Source organism: Xenopus laevis, chromosome 8L (genome assembly GCF_017654675.1).
Source record: "Xenopus laevis strain J_2021 chromosome 8L, Xenopus_laevis_v10.1, whole genome shotgun sequence".
Classification (NCBI taxonomy): Eukaryota; Metazoa; Chordata; class Amphibia; order Anura; family Pipidae; genus Xenopus; species Xenopus laevis.
In genome coordinates, this window is record NC_054385.1 from 15,208,225 (window position 1) to 15,235,447 (window position 27,223).

The 27,223-nt window shown below is 41.8% G+C and overlaps 1 protein-coding gene across 5 annotated transcripts in view; it reads left to right on the forward strand.

Annotated features, from left to right (window-relative positions):
- Positions 1 to 27,223, forward strand: part of col27a1.L (collagen, type XXVII, alpha 1 L homeolog) — a 314,667-nt gene that overhangs the window by 20,912 nt on the left and 266,532 nt on the right. For all 5 annotated transcript variants that reach the window (XM_041573258.1, XM_041573257.1, XM_041573260.1 and 2 more), the window contains exons 2-4: positions 12,089 to 12,159; positions 12,387 to 13,735; positions 25,344 to 25,397. In XM_041573258.1, coding sequence (XP_041429192.1) covers positions 12,089 to 12,159; positions 12,387 to 13,735; positions 25,344 to 25,397 — 1,474 coding nt within the window. The remainder of the gene's footprint in view (positions 1 to 12,088; positions 12,160 to 12,386; positions 13,736 to 25,343; positions 25,398 to 27,223) is intronic.

The window sequence follows — 27,223 nt, forward strand, 5'->3', positions numbered from 1 at the left end:
TTCCCATATTGCAGAAGAGAAGGTTCCCTTTATAAGAGTGAAGTGCATAGTTCAGGGCATTGGAATGCATGAACATACTGATGGAATTCCTCGCATCTCACAGTCTCCGCGTAACTGAACAGTCCGATGTTGGGAGAGAAGCTGCAGAGAGATGCGAGGGAAATTTATATTGCCTGGACAGGCTGAATTTGGGGTTTCCCAGCAACCGCACCAACAGCAGCGAGGGAAGAAATCTGCTGACAATATAATAACCCAGCTTGGCTGCCGCAAACAAATGCTTATTGTGTTGAGCATGAATGCGCTTTTTCTCTTTCCTGAGAATGGAACAAGTATTGTCATAGCCTCCTCGAGTTCAGTTTGTCCGAGGGTCACAAAATATAATAACTGGGTATATGCGCATGGAGGGGAGGAAAGAGCTTGGCCTTTTATACGTTATATGGAACAGATGCGAGACCTTTGGATTACACACACACTCTGCACTTTTATCCACTGACATCATCATCGGGCATTTTAAAGGGGAAGTAAATCATTATATGCCGAGACATAATACAGCTGGAAATGCTATATTTGATATGTTAAATGTATTACACCAGCCCAGGGCTTCAACACATGGGGAGGAATGTCGAATTCGTGTGAATTTTTTTTTCAATACGAATATACTCACAGTTTGACTGGGAGGCTATTTAAGAAAAAAACTGACTGTCTAATATTTGATCGAATGGTTCCTACCCAAAGATTCAAATCATGTTTGATTCGCAATCGATTCGTACAAATCGAGTTTTTCTCCTGAAAAAAAAACTTGAATGTCAGGAAGGCTATTAACATCTACAAATGGCTCCATGGTAGTGATGTGCGGGCTGACCCAATACCCGTGGGTCTAGCGGGTTCGGGTCGACCTCGCAGTGATCCTCACGGGCGGGTGCGGGTTGAGCTCTTCTTCTGCTCTCCACGCCCGCCACCTTCAAATGCCGGCATCCGACTTCCGGTTCTGGTTTTATAGTGTCGCATCTGCTCGCCCCGCCCCTTTTGTGGCTTCATCGGCGGAGCGGCGCGGGTCTATAAAAGAACCCCCGGAAGCGGGTGGGTGCGGGTATTAGCAGGACGGGTTAGGGTCGGGTTCCCTGACCCGCACATCGCTACTCCACGGACCCCTGCCATTGACTTGTACATTAACTCGGCAGGTTTTAAGTGGCGAATATTCAAATTAGGACTGTTTCTATGGTCGAGAAAAAACTTGAGAAAGAGCAGGAGCCTGAAACGTAGTCTAGCTTTTGGCACAAATAAAACATAGATTTATCACCAATTTCTGAGTACTGAAGCGCAATTTCATTGAATCGAATTAGGACTGTTTCCATGGTCGAGATGTGATCAATCTCACATTCAAATTTACATTCGAATAGGGGGATTAAAGATTGAATGTGTGAATTTTGACACTGACTCAAATTCCAATTTACCATTCGACCGTTGATAAATCTGCCCCGTAATGTACATATGGAAGTCCAGGGGTTCAGCACATGTAGGGGGTTATTTACAAAAATTTACTAAAATCCAAATTTATCTCATAATTCAAATATAAAAAAAAAAGCTCAACAAAATTCCTGTGCACTTATTTATCAATAAAATAACTCAAATAAATCGGATTGGGAAAAAAAACCCTGATAAAATTGAGCGAAAAGAAAGCCTAATTGTATTGATTTTTTCGGACTTTTTTCCCGAATTGCCCGAAAACCCGAAACTTATTGCATTATCGAACTAAACCCAGAGCAAACCACAATATCTTCAAATTGGTATAGGGAGATCTCTGGCTTTTTGCAGCATCGGCTACAATAAATAAAAATTAAGGTTTTTTTTCCACGAAAAAAGTTTTTTTATTTTCATGAAAAATTTGAGGGTTTGTCCCAAAAAGCTTGACCAGAAAAAGTAGAGGTTTAGTAAATAACCCCCATGATGTACGTATGGAAGTTCTGTGTTATTTGATGCTTTTGGTGCGTGGCCACATATGCCAGTCCCATTAGAGGTATTAATGTAGGCGGTGTCAGTATTTGGTGCAGATTGTGTCTACATGCTGTTGAAGTTTTTAGGCTACCAATCACTAGCAGGGCAGCAAATGTAATATTGAATGAATCTTGCACAATATTGGATTCTTTTTGGTCCTACAGAAGTTGCATTGCATCATGCTGGCGCAAGACATGGGTGATATCGGCTGCGTATCCCTTCGCCGTCTCCAGTATTTGGTTGTAGCCAGTACACATGGAGATAGTGACACTAGGACTCAAACCGTCCGTCTCCAACTTAAAAGGATGTGTGTTTACTTGGAGGGGAGTCGGCCTTTCGCCAGAGATATGTAAAATTTGGCACCATTCCCCAGTGACGAAGCTTGGTATCTTCTCCAACAGTGCAAAGAGTATTTGAATGAATGAGTGTGCGTAAGAGTAGCAGTGTAGGTGCCTATCTGTCTATTATCTGTCTGCCTTTCTATCTGCTGCAATACAATATGGACATTGATGCTAAGTATACAGAGCTTTCTCCCTCACTCTTTTTATCTTAAATGATTTGCCTCTGCCTCTTTGTCCGTCATGTTCACACTTTTGTCCCTTTTCTTCTCTCATGCCTGCTCTTTGGTTTCGGATGGTTGTTTACATGTTTGCTTGGCCACTCTTGCTTACTGACTCCCCTGCATGAAACTTTCAACGTCCCGGGGTTGATACCTTGTCTTGACAAAATTGCTCTATTGCAGAGCCCGAAAAGTTTTACGCCAGTTTCTTATTGAGCAAGGAAGTCAAGTCCCTCCCATAGAGGGTAATAACTTTTGGTGCTCAGTAAAGTGTCAGACTTGAGTTTATCTGATGCAGGATCTCTAGAAGAGCTGAAGCAGTGGCTGTTCTCGTTGCACTTTGATACTGTCATGGGAACATTTTTTTTTTTCCAAAATGAATCAGTTAATAGTGCTGCTCCAGCAGAATTCTGCACTGAAATCCATTTCTCAAAAGAGCCAACAGATTTTTTTATATTCAATTTTGAAATCTGACATGGGGCTAGACATATTGTCATATTTTAATCCATCGATCGAACGATTTTCCTTCGATCAAAAAATGCTTAGAAAGCTTATGGGGACCTTCCCCATAGGCTAACATTGGTGCTCGGTAGGTTTTAGGTGGCGAAGTAGCTAGTCAACGTTTTTTTTTAAAGAGACAGTACTTCGACTATTGAATGGTCGAATAGTCGAACGATTTTTAGTTCGAATAGTTAGATTGAAAGTCGTAGTTGATGGTCGAAGTAACCAAAAAAAACCTTCGAAATTCAAAGTTTTTTTCCTTCTAATCCGTCACTTGAGCTAAGTAAATGTGCCTCTATGTGTATGTAATCCACTTGCAGGTCTCTCTTCTAACAATTGGAACCCAGTACAGTGATTTACCCTGAGCTCCAGTGTTTTTGCTATTACTGTATCTCCTGCTACTCTGGCACATCTCAACACTTTCCCTCAGTGGAAGATAATACCAACAACCTTGGTGTGTTTGTAAACTTTCTTATTATTAACCAGATGGAATTGTCTTTTATGCTTTTTTTTTTTTTTTAAGTCAGTGGAAGCACTGTATACATATACAATTATACCTGATTTCTAAATCCTTTCTGCTAATTTTCCATGATGTAGATGGTCATGTATAAAGAAGCTGGAGCAATATAAGTGCTCCCCTCATGTAAAGATGCAGTGAGAGTATGATGTGGGGTTACAATAACTGCGCCATACTCTGGCTATTACATTGTAACATAGTAAGTTTCTAGTTGTTCCAGAGGAAGGCAAAACACCCAATGTGAGGCCTCTCCAATTTGCCTCAGAGGGGGGAAAAAATTCCTTCCTGACTCCAAGATGCAATGGGACCAGTCCCTGGATCAACTGGTACTATGAGCTATCTCCCATAACCCTGTATTCCCTCACTTGCTAAACACCATCCAACCCCTTCTTAAAGCTATCTAATTATCAGCCTGTACCACTGATTCAGGGAGACAATTCCACATTCCAAACGCTTTCCGAATATTTACCCAGAACCTCCTTTTTTCTAATCAGAATGGGTGACCTCGTGTCAACTGGAAAGACCTACTGGTAAATAAAGCGAGGTTATTATATGATCCCCTTATATATTTATACACAGTTATTTATCAGCTCTTAGGTTCCTCTTCTCCAGCGTAAACATCTCCAATTTGGCCAGTCTTTATAACTAAGATTTTCCATACATTTAACCAGCTTAGTTGCCCTTCTCTGTACCCTCTCTAATACAATAATGTCATTTTTGAGTGATGGGGATCAAAACTGTACGGCATATTCTAGATAGGGCCTTACCAGTGCTCTATAAAGTAGAAGAATGACCCCTTCCTGCTGTGACACTATGCCCCTTTTTATACAGCTCAAGATCTTATTTGCCCTTGATGCCGCATATATTGTCACTTTGTTGCGTTTAAAGATATACTGTAGCTCACCCTTTTTCGATTATAGATGGATTTTCCTGCAAGTGATATCCTGTGTCCATACCCCAAAATGTCTCAAAAGATATAGTTGTAAGAAGCAGGACCAATCCAGAGCAGTAACTATGACTGCAAGTGCTTTTATTGAGGAAAATTGCAGCACAACATGTTTCGGGCTAGGCCCTTTATCAAGTGTGCGGAAACAGAATCACAGGAAGTATTTAAGAATTCTTTGACCTTTCACCTCTTAAAGTGCATTGTGGGTAATTTTAAATATATATATTTTTTTAAAAATTACAAAAGCCTTTAATTCCAATTAATTCGTTTAAACGTAAAACTGTGTAAAACGGCACATTTCCATAAAAAAGTCTTTTGTGGTGTGAGAACATTCAACTGTGCACAGAGTCCATATCCACAAATTGTAATCGGTGATTAAAATCAAACAAGTAAAAATATATACGTATATATATAAACAGTTCATAAATGTTCATTCTCATTCCAGATAGAACAACAGGCCACTGCTTCCATTGGCCTAGCCTGCTTAAAAGGAAACTGCTTGTTAAGCCTATCCAGGCTCTAACATGAAACATGTTTTCAATATAACAATTTTAACAAGCTTGACCTTTACATTTCCTATTGCTTATCCTAATAGTCTTATTGCAACAATGTTATCAACTATTCTGAAATAGTTAATAACATTAGTACTGCTCTGAAAATGACTGAACCTGTGGCATTCTCTATGCTGATGCTCAGATCCTCGGATGAGATGGACTAAAAAGGAAAGTGTTTATGTTGGGTCCCAAAGTGAAAGCAACTCTTGGGTGAAATGTAAATCACGGAGCACTTTGCGCCGATTCTTGGCAAGCCGTTGTAAGATGGAATTAGCTAAATGAGACTGAGCTCAGGATGCCTGCTGGCTGTTTATATTGTCTTTCTTGATTGAACAAAGAGGGGTAATCACTCAGAGGGTCAATATGGAGGAGAACGCTTTATATTTCTTGGTGCAGGTCCCGTTCCAGCTATTTTAGTCAGAGATCATTGTAAGTAGGGTTTTGTTTCCAAGTATTTTCCTTAAATAGACAGTGATGACATAACTCCTGGTGTGTGCAGATGGTTTTGAAACTCTTTGTATCGAGACGTATCATTAAATGGCCATATTGCTTGCCTTATTGTATGGGCTTATGTTGCACTCAGCAGCTTCCCATTAGCAGTTAAACAACCCTTCCTCTACTTAGGGTTTATTCATAGTGCCTACGATTACCAGGTTTCACCCAGAGATTCTCAGCAAACACTGGGTTTCAGTGGCGGAACTACCGGGGGAGCAGGGGGTGCGAGCGGGCCAGGGCCCCCCGGCAGCTCGCGCACCACTCAGTTCTGCGGCCGTTTCCGGGCGTACGGAGGGGGCGGGGCCCGGCTGCACGTCCCGCGCCAGGGCCCGCCCCCCCTCTAGTTATGCCTCTGCTGGGTTTCTGGGGTGTAACTAGGTATTTAGTTTACAGTCTCTGTCCTAACCCTATTTAAGGCCCCAATACACCGGGCGATAAAAGCTGCCGACAGACCAAGTCGACAGCTTACCGGCCAGTGTTTAGAGCTCCCTGATGGGCTTTGCCGATCGATATCTGGCCAGATACTGATCTGGCAGGTTTGAAAATCCTGTTGGATCGTGGCCGCATCTCTTCGTTGATGCGGTCCCATGATCCGACTGCCCATTTGGCCTCTGTTCTGACCCTATCGTTGGGCATATCAGGGAGAGATCCACTTGTTTGGCGCCAAACAAGCAGATCTCTATGTCTATGGCCACCTTTATTTGTAACTCTTCTGATGTTGGTGCGATACAACTCCATTCATTTCTATGGGATTTTGAAAAGCGTATTTATCAAAGGTTGAACTTTCACCCATTGATAAATACTCTTTAAAAAATCCCATAGAAATGAATGGAGAGTGACGGAATTTCACTCTAGAGGATTGTGGCGATCTCTGACTTCACTCTTTGATAAATATACGCCCATGTCTCGTTTCAGTTGAGGGGTGGGCATGTCCTAATGGTTCCTGCCAGAAGCACAGTAGGAGAGGGACAACCAATCACAGCTCTGCAGTCATGCAAACAAAGGCAGGCTTCAGTTTCCTATCAGGTCAGCCTAGCTGATGATTGGTTCCTATCCTATAGTGCAGTGTGCTGAGTGCTGCCGGCTCCCCTGCACAGCCTGGGGAAGGAGGCAGCAGGAAGTGGAACAGATGGGCGGGACTAGTAGGGTTTTTGCAGAAATGTTCAATAAAGAAACACAACTTTTTAAAGCACATTCCTTCTATATCTAAAAGAGCTTAATGCACTGGTACATTCTTGTATTTTACATAATATGTCTCCTTTAATACCATTGGCATCAAGCATCAATTTTCCAGGCCAGGTGTAGCAGCAACCTTAAGCACTATGTAATGTTGTTGCTGCTTTACTGCAGGTAATCACCTGTTGAATGTCATTGCTGCTGAACCCAAATGCAGTAATCCATCTTCCCCCCTGGTGTGTAGGTTTGCGGACCTTTTAGAATTTTATGCCTATGTAAGGGAAAAGGATAAAAAACACTTCCTATGGCAGAGTATATTTTCCCCTTGAAATCGTACTTCTGTGTACATTGATCCTATCTGTTTACTTGACCTTCCATGGTGAAAATGAGTGTGACTTCCTTCCTGTTCGCGTGACTGGTTTCCGGTAATTGTGAGTCTATCTTCCCATAAAGCACATATGTGTAGCTCTCCCCTGTGTGTTAACAAACAGGCTACATTATTTTCAGCGTATCAATATCTGAGATAAGAGATGTGGGGATGGCTGAACTGCTTTTCCAATTTTTCCAAGCACATACCAAGAGGAATACTGTAAGCAGTATTAGCAACCAAAACATAATAAATGTTCCTTTCCCACCTCTTTCCAGCAATGACTTAAGGTGGCCAAACACAGAGAGATCCGCGATGGGGATCTCTCCCCGATATGCCCACCTTGACGTGGGCAATATCGGGCTGATCCGATGGTGGGCCCTTGGGCCCAACGATCGGATCTTAATGAATAGTAATGGGCGCTCGGATTGCAGGACCGCATCAACGAATAGATGCGGCCGCGATCCAACGGGATTTTTCATCCCATCCGATCGAGATCTGGCCGACTTTTGGCCAGATCTCGATTGGTGAAGCCCATCGGGGGGCCCCATACATGGGCCAATAAGCTGCCGACACGGTCTGATATACAAAAGAAAATACTGAATTAACTCAATGCTAGTTCTAAGTCATTGCTGGAAAGAATGGGGGAAGGAAGACACAATCTGCTATCTTTTCTGCCATTGTTCGTTGGCATGTGCAAACCTGTTGTCATTTATGTTTTATTTGCGCATTGCTCTGTGTGTTTGAATGCCACCAGCTTTGAAGTGAGAGTGTAGAATAAATTGTCTGTGCACAACCAGCTGCTAGATCAGCTTGGAAGCAACCCATTGGAACAATCACATGGCGAGACCATTTAGTAGCCAACCGTTGCAGTCGAATGTTCACAAAACCCCCATTAATGGAGCCAACTGCAATAAATATATTCTATATATTTATATATATATATATATATATATATATATATATATATATATATATAAATATTCGCTAACCTGCAGAAATTCACTAACGACGGCTTCGTTCACATCACCACTCTTCGCCAGGCGAAAATTTGCCAGGACAACGCTAATTCATCAAAATGCGAAGTTGCATCCAGGGCGCCGAACAATGGCGAAGTTTCGCTAGCGTTAATTCGGCAAGCAAAGCGAAGTTGCAGTAGTGTTAACTAATTTGCATACGGCGGGAAGTTAAAGTTGAATGGACGTATATGTTGCAGCAAATACATTACACAAGCCTGGGAATCTTAATAAAATAAAGTTGTTATTTTGCCCTACACATGAGCCCAGTGTATAGTTTATGTAAGGAAATGTAGGGGGGAAGCCGGGTACCCTAAAAAAAATGTACAATCGTTTGCAGCCTATCACCCTGAAAAACTGAAAAGTCGCCAGCGTTTTTTGGGTCTTGTTCACATTTTTTTTAAGGAAGTCCTATCTACTCTATTGCACTTTGCCTGGTCTGAGGTGGCGAAAGCAAGTCTGCCGCAAGAGGAAACGTTCAGTAAAATTCGCATCTTAATGAATTTATGTAGTTGCGTCCATTCGCCAGAGCGAAAATTCGCCTGGCGTTAGAGTGCAAAGTACCGCTAGAGTCTATCTCCTTCGTTAGCGAATTTACGCCAGCGCCTGTTAGTAAATCAGCGATGTCCCGAAATGAAGTCATGCTGGCGAATTTAGTCACTTCGCCCTTTAGTAAATTTGCCCCATAGAGAGAGAATATGTGTCTGTGTTAAATCTATATGATAATGTAGTTTGCTTTACCAGAATCCCATTATGTCCCTTTCCTTCTGATAGTCTTCCTGTTTGTGTCTCACAAGTATGTGTCATTATCTTATACACCGTCTGTCTTTCAACCACGTAGATGACTAGTTGTCTGCAATATCCAGCTCCTCCAGGTGCCATAAGCTGCTGCACTCATCTAAATCCTATAGAAGGCACACGTGGGTGCTGGAAGATCACTTAACAGCTAGTGGTCCCTACATTCACACCACCCCTTAAGCCATCTGCTATTGGCTTTCCAGATGTTGCTAAACTACATTTCTTACATTTCTTAATTCCAGGAGTGTTTTTAAGCAAGAACAGCGACTGAGCAGCTGCATGTGCCTTTAATTTCCAGATAAATTAAATAAATGAAATATCCATTAGGTTTGATGCTTAACCATGAAAATGGTTCTTGGTGCCAGTGTTATTAAGAAACATAAAAAAATATAGGAAGGCTGGTATATTTCCAAAACAGGTGGCAACCTTTTTAATTCCTCCTTCGGCTACTGAATCCTTTAAAAACCAAACCTTTTACCCGCAGTAATTAATATCAATCATTAGTGACCCGCCGGGCATTTCAGGGCAGGATTCATTTTTACCACTAGCTTCTTATTCCCTGTCTAAGTGTTTGTGCACTTCTTTAGTGTTTTGTACTTGTGCCAGGACTGTGCGTAATGCTGACAGCTCTATCAGCTATGCAGCGAGTGTGCCCTTTTCATTTTGCCTCTGTGCTGCTAAAAAATGTCAAAATGTGATTGGGCTGAGTGTTTTTCCGCTGAAAAATTCTATTCACAATTTGTGGCTGTTTAGGGGCTGATTCACTATGGGTCGAATATCGAGGGTTAATTAACCCTCGATATTCGACTAGGAATTGGAATCCTTCGACTTCGAGTATCGAAGTCGAAGGATTTAGCGCAGAAAATTCGATCGAACGATAATTCCTTCGATCGAACGATAAAATCCTTCGAATCGAACGATTCGAAGGATTTTAATCCAACGATCGAAGGAATATCCTTCGATAAAAAAAAGTTAGGCAAGCCTACGGGGACCTTCCCCATAGGCTAACATTGACTTCGGTAGCTTTTATCTGCCGAACTAGGGGGTCGAAGTTTTTTTTAAAGAGACAGTACTTCGACTATCGAATGGTCGAATAGTCGAACGATTTTTTACTACGAATCCTTTGATTCGAAGTCGTAGTCGAAGGTCGAAGTAGCCCATTCGATGGTCGAAGTAGCCCAAAAAAACCTTCGAAATTCGAAGTTTTTTTTACTTCGAATCCTTCACTCGAATTTAGTGAATCGGCCCCCAAATGTATTGAGGTTCTGATGGTGCCATCCTGATTTTCTTTGGCATCTTTGTCCACAGGCAAAACATATCATAACAGCATAAAACATATTCCAGCCAAAATACTTTGGTTACAATTGGTATTATTCTCCTTGCAGGAAGTAAAAGTCTGCTGAGCCATCTTTGCTTTCACTTTAGTGCCTGTAAATATTTATAATTGTATATTAAAAACATATTTTGGCAGATTTACTAAAGGACGAAGTGGCCGTTGCTAGCGACAATTCACCAGAAATCCCATCCGCAGGGACATTGCCAATTTACTTACAGGCGTAGAGAACAATAAGCAAGCGAAAGAGACCGTCACTAGCGTACGTTCACACCCTATCACCAGGCGACTTTTCACTTAGGTGAGCGGTCGTTACTCCGCAAATTTTACTTAACGTTACCTCTTTTGCCAGAGTTTCCGTCGCCACCTCAGACCAGGCGAACTGATAAAACGAAGCTACATCCTCCTCAATCTTATGTCAGTGACATCATATCCTGTGTGCCCGAAAGTCAAAACAGTTGTAAAAAACGCTGTCGACTTTTACGTTTGCCTTCAAAAGACCTAACTGGTAAAGATTTTTTGTGTTAACTAATGATGGGCAAATAAATTTGCCAGGCTCGAATTTGCGGTGAATTTCCCGCATTTCCACTGGCGAATACAGTTGCGAAACTACAGCGAAAATTCAGCGGGAGTGGGCGTCAAAACTGTCGCGCGTCAACATTATTCGGGTGCCCATTGATTTTAACGCCGGCGTCAAATGGACGTGAGCGTCAGAATTGACGCTGGAGTCAAAATGTGCTTTAGGCAAATTTTCTGCCGTTTTGCAAATCGCAAACGGGACAAATTCGCCCATAACTAGTGTTACCATTTTTTTCCAGACATTTGAGGGACACGCCACATACTCTAGGGCATTTGAGGATCTTTTATGTCTTTATTTTGCTTCCTTGGACATTTGAAGTGGCCACTTCCAGCATCTGCACCAACATCTCTAATAAAGACGTCCATACGACTTTTTATGTGACCGCCCTATTTCACTAGGCAGAAATGAACGCAAGCGAAACTTCGCTATGAAATTCTTGCACTGACAAAGTAGCACTTGCGAAAATTTGCCAGCATTCGGCTGCTGAGGCGCAACTTTGCATTTTAGTGAATTAGCCTGGCGAAGTGGGGCGAATTGTTGGCTGGCGAAAATTCGCAGTTTTAGTGAATTTGCCCCATTGTGTTGCCAGGATTCCCCTAGTAGTCTCTATAAAGTTGTTGCAGACTTTTCTTGGATATTTCATCCGATTGCAGTAGATACATTGTCGGAATCTTGTTCTCTTAACGTTTCTCCTCTCAAATCTGATGATTCTATCAGCATGGGGCATGGCCTAAAAACCAGTTTGAATGAAAATACATGACATAGGAGCACCATGAGTCATTTCGTGTTGTCTGTGTTGCACCATGGCTCAGGTTCCATTATCCGGAAACCCATTATCCAGAAAGTTCCAAATTATGGACAGGCCGTCTCCCATAGACTCCATTATAATGAAATAATTCCGATTTTTAAAAACGATTTCCTTTTTCTGTGTAATAATAAAACAGTACTTTGTACTTGATCCCAACTAAGATATAATTAATTCTTATTGGAAGCTGGGATGGTCCCAATATTGGGAGGAACAACAACATCATCACTTTTATTTGTTATCATGTTTCAGATGGAAAAAAAAAGAGATCATTACCGATTTTATTATAATACATGAATTATTTATTAACTTTTTTATTCATCATTGCATTTTAGTAATGTCATGTATTAATGAAACAATATTATTTTGATTTATACATGTAATTGAATTCCAAGTTCTTTGTTTTACTACATAGCTGAATCCTTTTCTGTTTGTTTGCCTTGCAGGGGAACGCTTTTTGCCTGGATAGTTTTATATTTTTCCTGTTGCCTGGATATTTCTCAGGGAGCAACTGAAGGTAAATACTTAACCCGATTAAGAAGTAATGCTTATGGTGCTCCGTTCACTTTTAAATAATATTTTAAATAATATATATACAACTGGCAATGCCATATTAAAGAATGTATGTGTAATTTACAAGTAAAATAAGAACCATGGAGTGACCCTTAGAGCTTTACTTCCTATATGCTGTGTTGTTAAGTTTTTTTTGGACTTAGCCTAACGAGTTTATTTTTAATTTTTCAGATGTTGACGTTCTTCAGAAGCTGGGCCTCACGGGAGACAAGTCATCTGCCCGCCCAGTGCCTCAGGGAGTCATCCCGTATAAGTTGGGGGTCATTTTGACGCAACAAGCTAGAGTGGAAGCTCCAGTTCACTCTGTTATACCGCCGAACTTAGGAACAAATTTCACTCTGGTGCTGAGCTTCAGCTCCCACCGCATAAGCAATGCTTTTCTATTTGCCGTTAAAAGCAAGAGAAAGAAACTCGAACTCGGGGTACAGTTCATCCCGGGCAAAATTATCGTCTATGTGGGTCACAAGCAGTCTGTGTATTTTGATTACAGTGTTCACGATGGCCAGTGGCACAACATGGCCCTTGGTTTTCAAGGCCAAAAGGTGACTCTATACACTTCCTGCGGGAAGCAAAGAGTTAATGCCAGTTTGCATACAAGGAAGGATGTCCCGTTGGATTCCGATGGGGTTTTTTTACTTGGTAAAATGAACCAGCACTCTGTTCAATTCGAAGGCGCACTTTGCCAATTTGATATTTATCCTCCAGCCAAGGCAGCTCATAATTACTGTAAATATCTTAAGAAGCAGTGCAGGCAGACCGATACCTATAGGCCGAACCTACCAAATTTAGTTCCGCCGATTCCTAACCAAGACAGATTCCATCTTGTCACCGAGCTACCATCAAGATCTGTTCAAAACCTTACCGCCGTTATACACCGGAGAGAGTTGATTGGAACAAGCTTTAGCACCGGCACAAAAAGGATAGCTTCTAGTAGGCTTCCTACTGTGAAAAGAACTACCAAATCACCATCCTTGCTTGCCTCAACATCTCGGCCTCCTACTAGAATTGATACACAGCTTGCTTCAAGCACCGTGATAAGGACTGCTACCACTGTTCCCAGATCATCTACATCGTTGCCAGTTAATCCTCTGTCAGAAGATGCTGTTTTCAAATTAGCCAGGTCAACAAGTCAAAGCAGAACCAAATATGAGAAGCAGCTAGAGAAGGAAACCAAGAATCTCTACCAAAAATCTACCATCAAACCATCTGTGACATCTGCTGCTTCCAAGCAAATTAAAAAGACCACAGGAAGCAGACGGAGCACCAACACCATCACCCCAAAACAAGCTGTAGAGAAATTGACTAGTGGATCCAACCCAAAGAATCACTCTTCTGTGAAGTGGAAGGTTGAATCAACCACATCTGTACTTTACACCAAACCACCGTCCTCATCTGTTCCACCATCAACTCACGTGGTCTCAGCCAATTCTCCCTTTGCTCATGATTACTACTGGCTTGATCCAACACCATTTCCATTACTGATGGGACCTCCAGGGCCCAAAGGCGATCAGGGTAGTCCAGTAAGTTCAAATGTTTTGTTCTTTTTTTTATTTTTATTTTTTTTATGTATTTTTAAAAATGATCTAGAGTTATTATAATGTTATTTACTGACAAAATTCCACCATTTGAAGGTGCTAATATGATACCAGTGAGGACAATAACTCAATGTTTGTGGAGATAAATGTATTAAAATTGAAGGCCTTGCTTTCTATACTATTGGGTTTTGTTCTTTGGCAAACAGTATAGATTAAGAATAGTGAACTGCTCTAGAACAGGACTTTACTATTGTGAGGTCTACTTTTAGTGAAGTTGTCCCATTATGATCTTCATCCAGAAAAGCATTGTTAGCATTCTGTTCCATGGAAAATATTACTTAAATATGATATTGGTTCATATTGCTACTAATAATATAATAAATATCTGAATGAAAATAATGAAACAGGAGGGTGATATAGACAAGCTGTTTGTTGACTTGAGATCTACTGAGGTCTACTGGTAGATCCTGATCTACCTTTTTGGCACCCCTGGACTAGAAGATGCATTTTCCACTATAAGAATCACGTTTTCAGCAATTTCAGATCTATTTTGCTAGGAAAAGGTCTAGACAAAACGTACACAGTTATGGCACATTAACTGTTTCAGCTAATGGTTACTGGTTATTCTTGTTGTATCTTGTAGGCTCTTGTTTGATATTGCTCATTGAGATCTTTTCCTAGTTAAAAGGTTTTTACATGGGGTTTTAACTCTTCTATATAATGCTTCACTACTTCAAAAGGGAACACACAACGCACAAGGTAGCTTGGGAGGTTTGGTATTTAATTTGCACTGAGCTTGTGTATCAAGGGGTCGAATCCAATTGGGTATTACGTTCCCCAATTAGATTCCCTTAATGTATTCCCTTTAATACAAGAGAGAACCCATACTTCTTCCTGGGAATAATAAGCTACAATGAAACAAGTGGTTTCATTTTTATTTTTGACATTTTTTGAGTTGAATATTGCTATTAAACGATGTCATGCTTTGGAGTATGTACAGCATGGAGTGTTTTCAGAAATCTGAAATGATTTGTATGATGTTTATTATGTTGAAGGGGTTATAGTGAGTTCTGTCTCATCATAAACTCCAAGTGTCTGAAACAAATATGACTAACTGTCCATTCATACGATCCACACTTTGCTACAAGAACATCCTTGTAGCCCCAATGAACTTTGAGAACGTGAAGCCTACTGGATCTCTGTGGAACTGTGAATGAGTCAGACGCACATTACTGGCAGGCTGTACTGGTGAGATCACCGCTAATTTCCTCTTAATCTGGACCAAAGAGACACTTTTAGTCAATTGTTCAGCTGTGAAAATTAATTCCAGGGAAATCCCTTATCCTCAGTATGTTCCCACTCTTTGGACTGTTCTCTTAATAACTTCTAGGAAATGCTTTCGCTGGATAGCCGAATCTCTGGTTAAGAGATGGCCCTACATGTTGGGCGGCTGATACAACCATGGGACCTGTTATCCAGAATGCTAGGGACATGGGGCTTTCCGGATAACGGATCTTTCTGTAATTTGTATCTTCATACCTTAAGTCTACTAGAAAATCAGTGGAGACCCTGATAATCCCTCACTCAAAAGGCAGTGTGAACAGGTATGGGACCTTTTATCCAGAATGCTTGGGACCGAGGGTTTAAAGATAACGGATCTTTCTGTAATTTGGATATTCATAGCTTAAGGCTACTAGAAAATCATTAAAGGGATACTGTCATGAGAAATCGTTTTTTTCCAAAACGCATCAGTTAATAGTGCTGCTCCAGCAGAATTCTTCACTGAAATCCAATTCTCAAAAGAGCAAACAGATTTTTTTAATTCAATTTTGAAATTTGACATGACATATTGTCAGTTTCTCAGCTGCCCCAGTCATGTGACTTGTGCCTGCACTTTAGGATGGAACTACTTTCTGGCAGGCTGTTATTTCTCCTACTTAATGTAACTGAATCAGTCTCAGTGGGACTTGGCTTTTACTATTGAGTGTTGTTCTTATGGTCCCCATAGACGCGACGATTCTTCTTGCCGAACGACCGATTTTAGGGAAGTCCGACCAATCCTTCGAAATTATCGTGCGGTTAGTGGTATTCGAACGATCGTACATCTTACGATTTTTCGGCCGACATCTGTCAGGAAATTGATCGGCCAGGTCAAAAAATCTTTGTCGGTCCCAGTGCAATCTATCTATGTTTGCAGGGCCAAGCAGGCAGCTCCCCTTTGTTTTCCTGCCAAATTGGTCTTTTTAGTTGATGGTAAATTCGTACGATCGTACGATCGTTCCGAGAAGATCGTGGTCTCACGATCAGGATCTGATCTTTTAAAAATCTTTACATCTATGGCCAGCTTTAGATCTACCAGGGAGCTGTTATCTAGTATTAGGGAGCTGCTATCTCGTTACCTTTCCATTGTTCTGTTGTTTGGCTGCTGGGGGGGGGGGGTGATATCACTCCAACTTGCAGTATGGCAGTAAAGAGTGACTGAAGTTTATCAGAACACAAGTCGAATGACTGGGGGCAGCTGGGAAATTGACAATATGTCTAGCCCCATGTCAGATTTCAAAATTAAATATAACAATCTGTTTGCTCTTTTGAAAAATGGATTTCAGTGCAGAATTCTGCTGGAGCAGCACTATTAACTGATGTGTTTTGAATTAAACATGTTTTCCCATGACAGTATCCCTTTAAATAAACCCAATAGGCTGGTTTTGCTTCCAATACGGATTAATTATATCTTATTTGGGATCAAGTACAAGATAATGTTTTATTATTACAGAGAAATTTTTTTTAAAAAAAATTTGGATTATTTGATTATAATGGAATCTATGGGAGACGGCCTTTCCGTAATTCAGCACTTTCTAGATAACGGGTTTCCGGATAATAGATCCCATACCTGTATATTAAATTGGGTATGGCTAAAGCTGATTGGGGGCTTCCCTTTCATAAATCTTGTTAAAATCATGTGTTAGAAGCAGTAGCCTGTTTTTAAACAAGATTTATTAAAGCTTGGGCAGTTCTACGTATTCATAAGATGTCCTTGTACAAGCCAAGTGGGAAGTTTATTAGCCAGTGTACGGGGCCCACATTGGTGAGTTGATGTGGTCCTCTTTCGGCAGGACTCCCAAGGCCTTCATTATGATCTTAACATTGGGCCAGGGGCTAAATGATCAGATCATTGTAATTTGGCCCATCAAAACGGTGGTCAACTTAGGTAGAAATCCTTTTGTTTGCGACCCCTCCAAATGAGCGGATTGTACGGTATATGCCCAGCTTTAATTGGGCCACAGAACAGTGCAGTATGGTTCAGAAAATGGAATTTCAGCTGTTGAAGTTACCCTCGATTTTAGCTGATGGTGAAAGGAAAACTATACCTCCAAAATGAACACTTAAGCAACAGATTTTATATCATAAGTGACATATTAAAGAATCTTACCAAACTGGTCTATATATTTAAGTAAATATTGTCCTTTTACATCTCTTGCCTTGAGCCACCATTTTGTTATGGTCTGTGTGCTGCCTCAGAGATCACCTGACCAGAAATACTGCAGCTCTAACTGTAACAGGAAGAAGTGTGGAAGCAACAGAACTCTGTCTTTTGATTGGCTCATGTGGCCTAACATGTATGGTTTGTTGGTATGTTTGTGTGCACCGTGAATCCTACGATCCCAGGCGGCGGCCCTTATTTGTTAAAATGGCAGTTTTCTATTTAGGATTACCCAATGGCACATACTACTAGAAACGTATATTATTATGAAAATGGTTTATTTACATGAAGCAGGGTTTTACATATGAGCTGTTTTATGCAATATCTTTTTATAGAGACCTACATTGTTTGATGGGTATAGTTGTCCTTTAAGCAACTTGGTTCCGTGATTTGCAGTCGCAAAACATCCATGAAGACGGTTATTATGGCAGCTGTCACTCGTATGTCTAACTACATCTATGTTCTCTGCCTCAATGTCATCATTTACTGTCTATAAGGAAGAAAAGTCGTGTGTGTTGATTGTTGATAGTCGCTCTCTGTCCTTGGATGAACTTTTGGGCTTTGCATGGTGAGCCTGGGATGTTTATTACAGACAGACCTCTAACCAATGCAAAGGAAGTTCCATTCTCAGCCAACACATGTAAATATCAGCCGTTTTATGTCTTCTCATGGCTGAAACATCACAGCAGGCCTTGTAATGTGGGAATGAAGGAAGCTGCATGCTGGTGACAGTGTATGAGAATTCTTCCGCTGCCTCTGTTTATTACATATGCTCCACGCACTCATTTCTTGCCTCTACTTTTTATTTTATTTACACAACTGCAGTGGTTATTTGGGCTCCTTTCTATCTGCAGGAAATGAGCTGGAGCCTGCGCTACTAAGCACAAGTCATTTTTATCTATGGCTAAAAAAAAATGCAAGCGCGACTTTTCCCCAAATCCCATAATTAATCAGGGTTGGTCGCTTTTGAAAAGAATTATGGAAGCCATAGCTGTGATTGGTTTATCTGGCTGGCGCATTCGTTTCAACGTGAAAAAGGTTTTGAGGCACAAATCAGGACTATAGGTATGGGATCCGTTATATGGAAACCTGTTACCAGTAAGCTCCGAATTACAGGAAGGCTGTCTCCCATAGATGCGATTGGTCTACCGCACATCTTTGTTTCACGTACACTGCACTGGTGGTGTTGGCCAATAGTGATGTGCGGGTGGGCCCGATACTGCGGGCCGGGCAACTTCCTGCTTCAGTTTTAAGACCTGTGCCAATTGTGACATCATCAGCAGGGCGGGGCAGGAGGCACGCGTCTTTAAAAAATAAAGTCTGAAGCCGACATTTCCGGGTGGCGGACGGGGAGAGTAGGAACAAGTGCTCATCCCGGAACTGCCGGCTTCCGACTTCTGGCTTAATTTTTTAAAGACGTGCGCCTCCTGCCCCGTCGATGACATGTCACAATTGGGACGGTCTTTAAAACTGAAGCCGGAAGTCGGTTGGGGGTCGGGTTGGCGAAGGGCGGGTTAGGGTCGGTAAAACCCGACCCGCACATCACTACTGGCTAACCATTGACCAGGCTTGGTTCCTTAGCAACTGTAGAATATATATATGGTTCTGCACACTCTCAATATTATGCAGTTGGGGAGCTTACCCCATTTATTACATCACCATGAGTATCAACGTTTCCGGGGGCGGGGTACACCGTCCCTTCGTCAGGATGAAGGTCCAACCTAAGATATAACTAATCCTTATTGGAAGCAAAACCAGCCTATTGGGTTTATTTCATGTTTACAGGATTTTCTAGTAGACTTAATGTATGAAGATCCAATTTGCAGAAAGATCCATTATCTATGAAAACCCCAGGTCCCGAGCATTCTGTATAACAGGTCCCATACCTGTACTAACCATATAGTATGTGATTCCGTGTAGGTTGCAGAGAATTCTTTCTATTGCTTATAGATTCGCCAAAGATTCACAGAATACTGAACTGAATCCAAACCCTAATTTGCATATGTAAATTAGAATTCAGATTCAGTTCTGCCAGGCACAAGGATTTGGCTGAATCCGAATCCTGCTGAAAAAAGGCCTTATCCCGAACTGAATCCTGGATTTGGTGCATCCCTAAAAATAATAATCCCAAAGTATCACTGGTGTCTAGTAGCAGCACAAATAACAGGACGGCGGAGGGAAACCTGTTAAAGGGGTTGTTCACCTTTGAGAGAATGTTTAGTATGATGTAAAGATTGATATTTTGAGACAATTTGCAATTGGTTTTCATTTTTTATTATTTGTGGTTTTTGAGTTATTTAGCTTTTTATTCAACAGCTCTCCAGTTTGCAATTTCAGCAATACAGTTGCTACGGTCCAAATTCCCCTAGCAACCATGCACTGATACGAATAAGAGACTGGAATATGAATAGACGAGGTGTGAATAGAAAGATGATTAATAAAAATTAGCAATAACAATACATTTGTAGCCTTACAGAGCATTTGTTTTTTTTTTTAGAAAGGCTCAGCGACGCCCATTTGAAATCTGCAAAGAGTCAGAAGAAAAGGGCAAATAACTATAAAAAATAAATAATAAAAACCAATTGAAAAGTTGGTTATCATTCTATAACATACTAAAAGTTACTTTAAAGGTGAACTGCCCCTTTAAAAAGAGAAAAGGGGACACGGGAACATTGACAACAGTTCTCTGTTGTGATAAATTGCACTTCACCTTATTGTAGTCTCGATGTTGAGTCCAACAGATGTCAGGAGAATGCGGTATCTGCCTAAATCTTTACTGCTGGCTGTCAAGTTTGGCTGAGGAAGTGGAATAAATTTCTAGGTGTGTTTATGATGGTTTGGGCTGGGGGCCCTTGTTTTAATGAAATCATACCTTCACAATACAGCATACAGTGACATTCTTCACAAGTCAGAGCTTTCTATCCCTGTGGGGCCTCTGTACAGAATGGGTTTGCTGAGATGTGATTGGAAGACCAGGCCTGACCTGCACAGAGCCCTGACCTAGGGTTGCCACCTGTCCTGATTTCACCTGGACAGCCATGTTTTTGGAAGGGCTGTCTGGGTGAAAAGTGCCTGTCCAGATTTCCGAATTATGAAATCCGGAAAGGACATTAAAGTTAATGACATTGCGATCAGCGAATCTCTGATCACCATGCCGTGACATCATCAACCCCTTCCTTGATGTCGCTGCCCCCTGCCTGGTTTCCCCCAAACTGAAAAGATGGCAACCTTACCCTGACCTCAAACAAAATGAACCACTGTGATAGAAAAATAATGGGCACCCTGCGGAAAGAGTTGAGGATTTTCAGAAACGGGTCGGGTTGTTGGTCTCATCTAAATGTCCTATCTTATGTAATATTGTCTATATTTTACTCCTTTTAAAGTTTAACAAAACTTGTTTCTGTCCCTGCCCACTTTTGATGACACCACTTCCGGTTTGCAGCACCATCACTTCCTGATAGTGGTCGGCGGGTTGCGGGTCGGGTTGCGGATAATGCAGTTGCGGGTCCGGGTCGGGTCGGGTAGAGGATCAAAGTAGGTAAATATGTGGGTTGTGGGTCGGATCCGGGTCTTAGAAATTGGTTCCGTGCAGGACTCTACCCCTGTGGGATAAATTTGATGGACAACGGTTTGATTCCCAATGGCAAATCCAACCTACAGTGAAAACACCCATTGAAAATCCCTCAATCCAGTGTTAGGTTCATGTTTCGCATGGATTCAGCAGGGTTCAGTGGAATCCAAGTGCCTGGCCAAACCCAAGTGCTTAAAATCATGTGACTTTTCATCACAAAAACAAGGAAGTGAACATATTTTTTAACCATGTGTGCAGTTATCTTTAACCCTTCCTTGCGCTTATTTGTATATTCAAATTAGCCTTCAGGTTGGATTCAGGATTTGGCGGAATCCCAAAACAGTGGTTTGGGTTTCACTTTGTGCAAAAACACAGCACCCATTGGAGGGAAAGTAAGGAATGCCAGAATCAATTAGATATTACCCCAGTTCCCAGGGCACTACTTATAACAAAAAATATCCCATAACTCAAAATTCATAAAAATCCTGTTTTTATTCACCCTACGCATTTTGTACCTGCTGGTACTTAATCATCTATGATTAAGTACAGGAGGTAGGGTTCAAAATTACTGACCAACTGCTCCAATCTATACAGGAGGTAGGGTTGTCACATTTCCCCCAGACGAACTCTGGGGGGAGGCGGGGCTGTGATGCAGTGGAAGGGGGCGGGGCAGGGATGTAAAGGGGCAGGGCCATGATATTGTGGGGGTGGGACTGTGACATTGGGGTCGGCAATCGGCGATTGGCCTATCCTGCCCGGTTTTCCTAATTTGGATCAAAAAAATGGGCTTTCTGAGTCAGAACCGAATAGGTGGCAACCCTTACCAGAGGGTACAAAACAAGTGGATCATCATGGGGTCAGTAAGTATTAGGGATGCACCAAATCCACTATTTTGGATTCTGCTGAATCACCGAATCCTTTGCCAAAGATTCAGCTGAATACCGAACTGAATCCTTGTTTGCATATGCAAATTAGGGGTGGAAAGGGGAAAACATTTTTTACTTGCTTGTTTTGTGACAAAAAGTCCCTCCTCCCCACCCCTAATTTGCTTATGCAAATTAGGATTCGGCTGGGCAGAGGGATTCGGACGAATCCTGCTGCAAAAAAAGCCGAATCCCGAACCGAATCCTGGATTCGGTGCATCCCTAGTAAGTATTTTTGAATAAACCATGGATTTTCATGAATTTTGAGTTACGGAATACTTTCTTGAGGAAGGGCACGTGGGGTCCCAAGTGATTTGATTCTGGCCCGAGTCTACAGCCCCTTATTAATAAATGACCATTTGATCCCTCTGCGCTTTACCTACAGTTTGTAGCGCTATTTATACAATTGTTTCCTAGTGCCGGAATCGAGTAAGCCCCGCTGATTCACCATCCTTATTGGAGACTTGTGCAACCGTTTACATGTAGTGGGCTGATTATTTGTTATACTTGGAAGTCTGAAGGCTGGATTGTATTAGAATGATGATGTAACACAGACAGTACACTTGAGCAGACCAGAAATATTACTTGGAGGGTCTTTCCAGCGCAAACTTTCCTCGTTGTGAGGCTTCAGCCTTTATTCAACAGATCTGCTGTGTTTGCAGATACATACAGCGACTTTAAGTGCTCGGTATAAATATCCGTATTTCCCCACAATTGTCGTGTGGTTCTCCTTTAACGTGTGTCAATCTCTAAAGTGCGTTGCAGGTTCCTCTGGCAGGGAAAGTACAATGAAGACAGTAGCTGCATTAGCTTCATTTTTTATTACTTTCACCCATGTGCAAATTTATCAAAGCCATGGATACATCGTGTGTATGAAGCTGTTTCATCCAGCGATGAACTGGAGCATCACAGCTGCTTTGCATTACATCCACATGGCAATTAAACAACTTCTTTCTTTCTCAGAGAAGCAACAATTACATGAATCCATCGTCCCCATTTTTCCTTCCCAATATATCACATAAGTAGTGGGCGGTATGGGGTTTTCTCACCTAGAAAAGCCACATAAACCCGGCCTAAAATGCTCCTAATGAGCACTGTGTGTGACTTGAAGCACCAAGCTGGAATCCTTTCTATGTGTTCAAGTGGGTGCGTGTAAATGTTCCCATATGCCGCACAATACAGTCTGCAGGTCCCCCTCATTACTCAATTGTCTGTACCCCCCTTTCCTCATTTTGGGAACTGAAAGGGAGAAGGAAAAAATGGTTCAGTTCCCATCAGATCAGTCCACTCTACTGGGTAACCAACATCATTCTGTGATATAACGGGTGTTATTTACTAAAATAAAAAAACTTGATTTAATGGGATCTCGGAAAAACTTTTATAAAATCGGACGAGAACCAGAACTGCTCAAAATTTTCAGGCTTTTTTCCGGGAGTTTTTCAGGAGTTTTTGCGCAAAATCCCCCAAAAAGTTGGATTCTCGGGCTAAACCCAACTCAGACCACAACAACTTTCAACTTGAGATAGGTGCATCTCCCATTGACTTATACAGGACCATGACAGGTCCGAGATAGTGGATTTTCAGATTCTGGCTTTTTTTTTGCAGCATTGGGGTATAATAAATTCTTCACTTTTTCTAGTGAGAAAATATGCAAATTCCTGTAAATGTAATATACATGGCTGCTTATCAAAGGAGGGCTATATCATACCCTCTTATACATGGGGTAGTTAACTTTTAGTATGTTATAGATTGGCTAATGCTAAGCAATTTTTCAATTAATCTTCAGATTTTATTTTTCTAGTTTTTGAATTATTCTTCTGACTCTTCCCAGCTGTCTAATGGGGGTCACCGACCCCATCTAGAAAAAACAAACGCTCTGTAAGGCTACAGATTTATTTTTATTGCTACTTTTTATTAGTCATCTTTCTATTCAGACCTTTCCTATTCATATTCCAGTCTCTTATTGAAACCAATGCATGGTTGCTAGGGTCATTTGGGCCCTAGTAACCTGATTGCTCAAATGGTAAACTGGAGATCTGCTGAATAAAAAGCTAAATAACTCTCAAATAATAAAAAAAAAATTAAAACCAAACTCAACTTGGCTAAGGTTGATGTACTGAGAACCAATAACACTGTTGGATTGAATTGGGCACTTTATCTGATATTACGTTATTGCCTCAGAGCTCACCACCCCCCTGGGCTGTGGGCCCACCAGGTTTTTCCCGGTGTCCCATCAGCCCCGTCCGACCCTGATTCAACCTGTGGACAATCCTTCCAGATACAGTCAGCCCATACAGTATGTAGTTGTCCTAAGCAGATGGAGCCATTTTATTGAGCCATTTGGATGGAGTAATGAAGCACAAACAAATACCGTCCCATGGAACAAACAAAACATTAAATGCATACTAAATCAATTATCACCATACTGACGTTTTGTTGGTTGTATATTAAACATTTGTTGCAGTACAAGTAGGGGGGCTTTGCCCATGCGCCTTACACCCACATAAAGATCAGCAAGTGTATATTAGTTACACATGTATCATATTTATATTTTCTCAGACAGATCTAGATGATCTTGGCTTGTGGACAGTTACATGTATACTATGGTTTGCTCCAAAGAAAAAAAAAAAGGGGGTTCGGCCCACTGACTGAGCGAGGGGGTTTGGTTCACTCCTGAGGGGGGGAGTGAAGCAGCCTCAATAAATACAAATGTTAAGATCCTTTCCCCTCTTGTCTATTTTAATGTTCTTTCTGAAAGACAGCAGAATCTCATAAAGGAACCACGTGACGTCATCTGGTCCCTAATCAGTTAAAAACAGCACATGCGAAAGAGGAGTAATCCCAAGAATGTCTAACTTGCATCCTTCAGACTGGAACTACAACCTCCAGCTGTCAGCGGCTGCTGGGAATTGCAGTTCAGTATCTGGAAGGCTGAAGCTTTTTAAAGGGGATGGACAACATTTTGGAGAAGTAACATTTTTTTTTTCACTAATTCAAGATTCTGTTTGCTCCACCTGAAGGCAGAAAGGAATTTTCTGTTGTTGGAGGTGGATTTAGTTTCTTTGTTTGCTTTCTCTGGCTCAGTAAGTAGGGTTGCCACCTCATCCGCACGTAAAAATATACATTCCACGTGAATGACTTGCAGTCATTTCAGATGCGTTGTTGCATGGTGGTTTAGACATCAGTATAGACTGCAGCTTGGTGCTGACTGCTCACTAATTACCCGTGCAATGTATGTGACGGCTCTCGTCAGTAGTAGATACCTGCTGTAGGTTCATCAACATCTACATCATCAATATATGTGTTTAAACTGAGGTCGAAGTGAGTTGCCTTTGTGGAAAGGTGTATCAGTCACCCACATATAGTTATGGATCCTCCATTCACTCATTGTAGTATTGGGATATTAGAATTACCAGTACAAATGATATATATTGTTTGATATTTTTAGTATTTTACATCAGAGTTGTCCCACTTGCAGCCCTGCTTTGGGTTGTTGATGATGATGATGAATGATGGCCAACATTCCACTGAGAACTGTATGGGCCACAGAATGGACACTCACCTATAAGACCACAAGCTTGCTTTACTAATACATATCATTTTTGTTTTGTTTTGCAGGGTTCTCCTGGTTTATCGGGTCTCTCTGGTCCACCTGGAAAAAGAGGCCCACGGGTATGTACTTATGATCTCCTCAACTCATTTTTGTTTGCTTCTGAAATGCTCTGCTAATGGATAATTAAGGATTTTATGGATGCCTGTGCATGTTTTTCTCTACCCACAACTGCTATGATGACTTTTCCTCTAAGCAAGAAGTGGTGTTGTGGTTATTATGTTAGACATCCAGTCACTCCAGCCTTTATACATTACATTTTGGCTAACTAACTATATTAGAAGCATCATTTATTTTGCACAGCCTATCTATTTACCCAGTTGTTATGTTTACACTGAACTGTTCCTTTAAGGGACACAACTGACAAAGTGCAAGTTGTTATTCTGTAGCAGCTGTCACTATACTACATGCAGCTATACAGTGTAAAGGTGGCCATACACGGGGCGATAAAAGTTGCCGACAGACCGAGTCGGCAGCTTATTGGCCCATGTATGGGGGCCCCCGATGGGCTTCCCCGATTGAGATCTGGCCGAAAGTCGGGCAGATCTCGATCGGATGGGATTAAAAATCCCGTCGGATCGCGGCCGCATCTGTTCGTTGATGCGGTCCCGCGATCCGACCGCCCGTTTGCGAACGCTAGGATCCGATCGTTGGGCCCTAGGGCCCACGATTGGATCAGCCCGATATTGCCCACCTCAAGGTGGGCATATCGGAGGGAGATCCGCTCGTTTGGCGACATCTATCCATGTATGGCCACCTTAAGCCTATGCCTTCAGCAATTTTATCCTGCTCCTAAGTAGTTAATTTTTTGCAAGTTCTGCAGGAGGTTTGTTTCAGGCACCCACTGCCCTTCCATTAAAGCTGTATCTACAGTACATTAAAACTGATTTTTGTACAATGTACACCCTTACACACCTACTTTGAAATGAACTGTCTCTGCTGGTATTTGACTTAGCACAAAGGCAACTGTAACTGCCCTACTCCTACACTCTCCACACTATATAACTCAAGGGTCATTTTCACATTCTCATTCCACTTGACCTCTCACTGCTGGATTTGGCTGATGTTGACCATTCCCTTTTAGATCGTACAATCACTTGGCTACACCTCATCATGGTTATATTCCCAGAGAGACTTTAAAGCCTGCTATGCAAACACGTTTTCAGCTCTTGTTTATCTATTAAATTGCACTTCCTCTTTGCTTGTCCTCACTAGGAGATTGTTAAAGGAGAATTCAAACCTAAATTTAAAAAAACCCTACCCCCCCACCCTACAATGACCCCATCCCTCCTCCCCCCAGACTAAAGCTGGCCACAGATGCAAATATCCGGTCGTAAGAATCAACGTACAATTGGACTTCCCCACCTCCCGACCTAGTGATCCACTGAAAATCGTACAATCCACAATACACACAGAGAAATTATCGGCAGACGACAGAAATCTTTTTACTTGTCCGATCAACCAAACGACCGATCTCCGCCGGACGAAAAATGTCAGGACTCTCCACACATGGTCCGAAAATCGTATGAATCCTCGATTCTTATGATCAGATCTTTGCGTCTATGGCCAGCTTTAGTGTTACCCCGGGCAAATGCCCCTAACGTTTTAACTACCCCTCGGTGCAGATTCAGGCATCAGAGTTCACGGGCGCCATCTTCTTCTCTTCGGAAACCTTTGGAATGAGACTGGCATATCGCGCATGTGCAGTTGGAGCAATTTTCTGTTTCCTGACAACTGCGCATGCCCCCGAAAGTCATGAAACTTGCCGAAGCGCCGCTCTCATTCCGAAAGTTATCGAATCGGCTGCAAATGGTGTCTGTGAACTCCGAGGGGTAAGTAAAACTTTAGGGGCATTTGCCCGAGGTAACACTTAGGTTGGGGGTAGGAG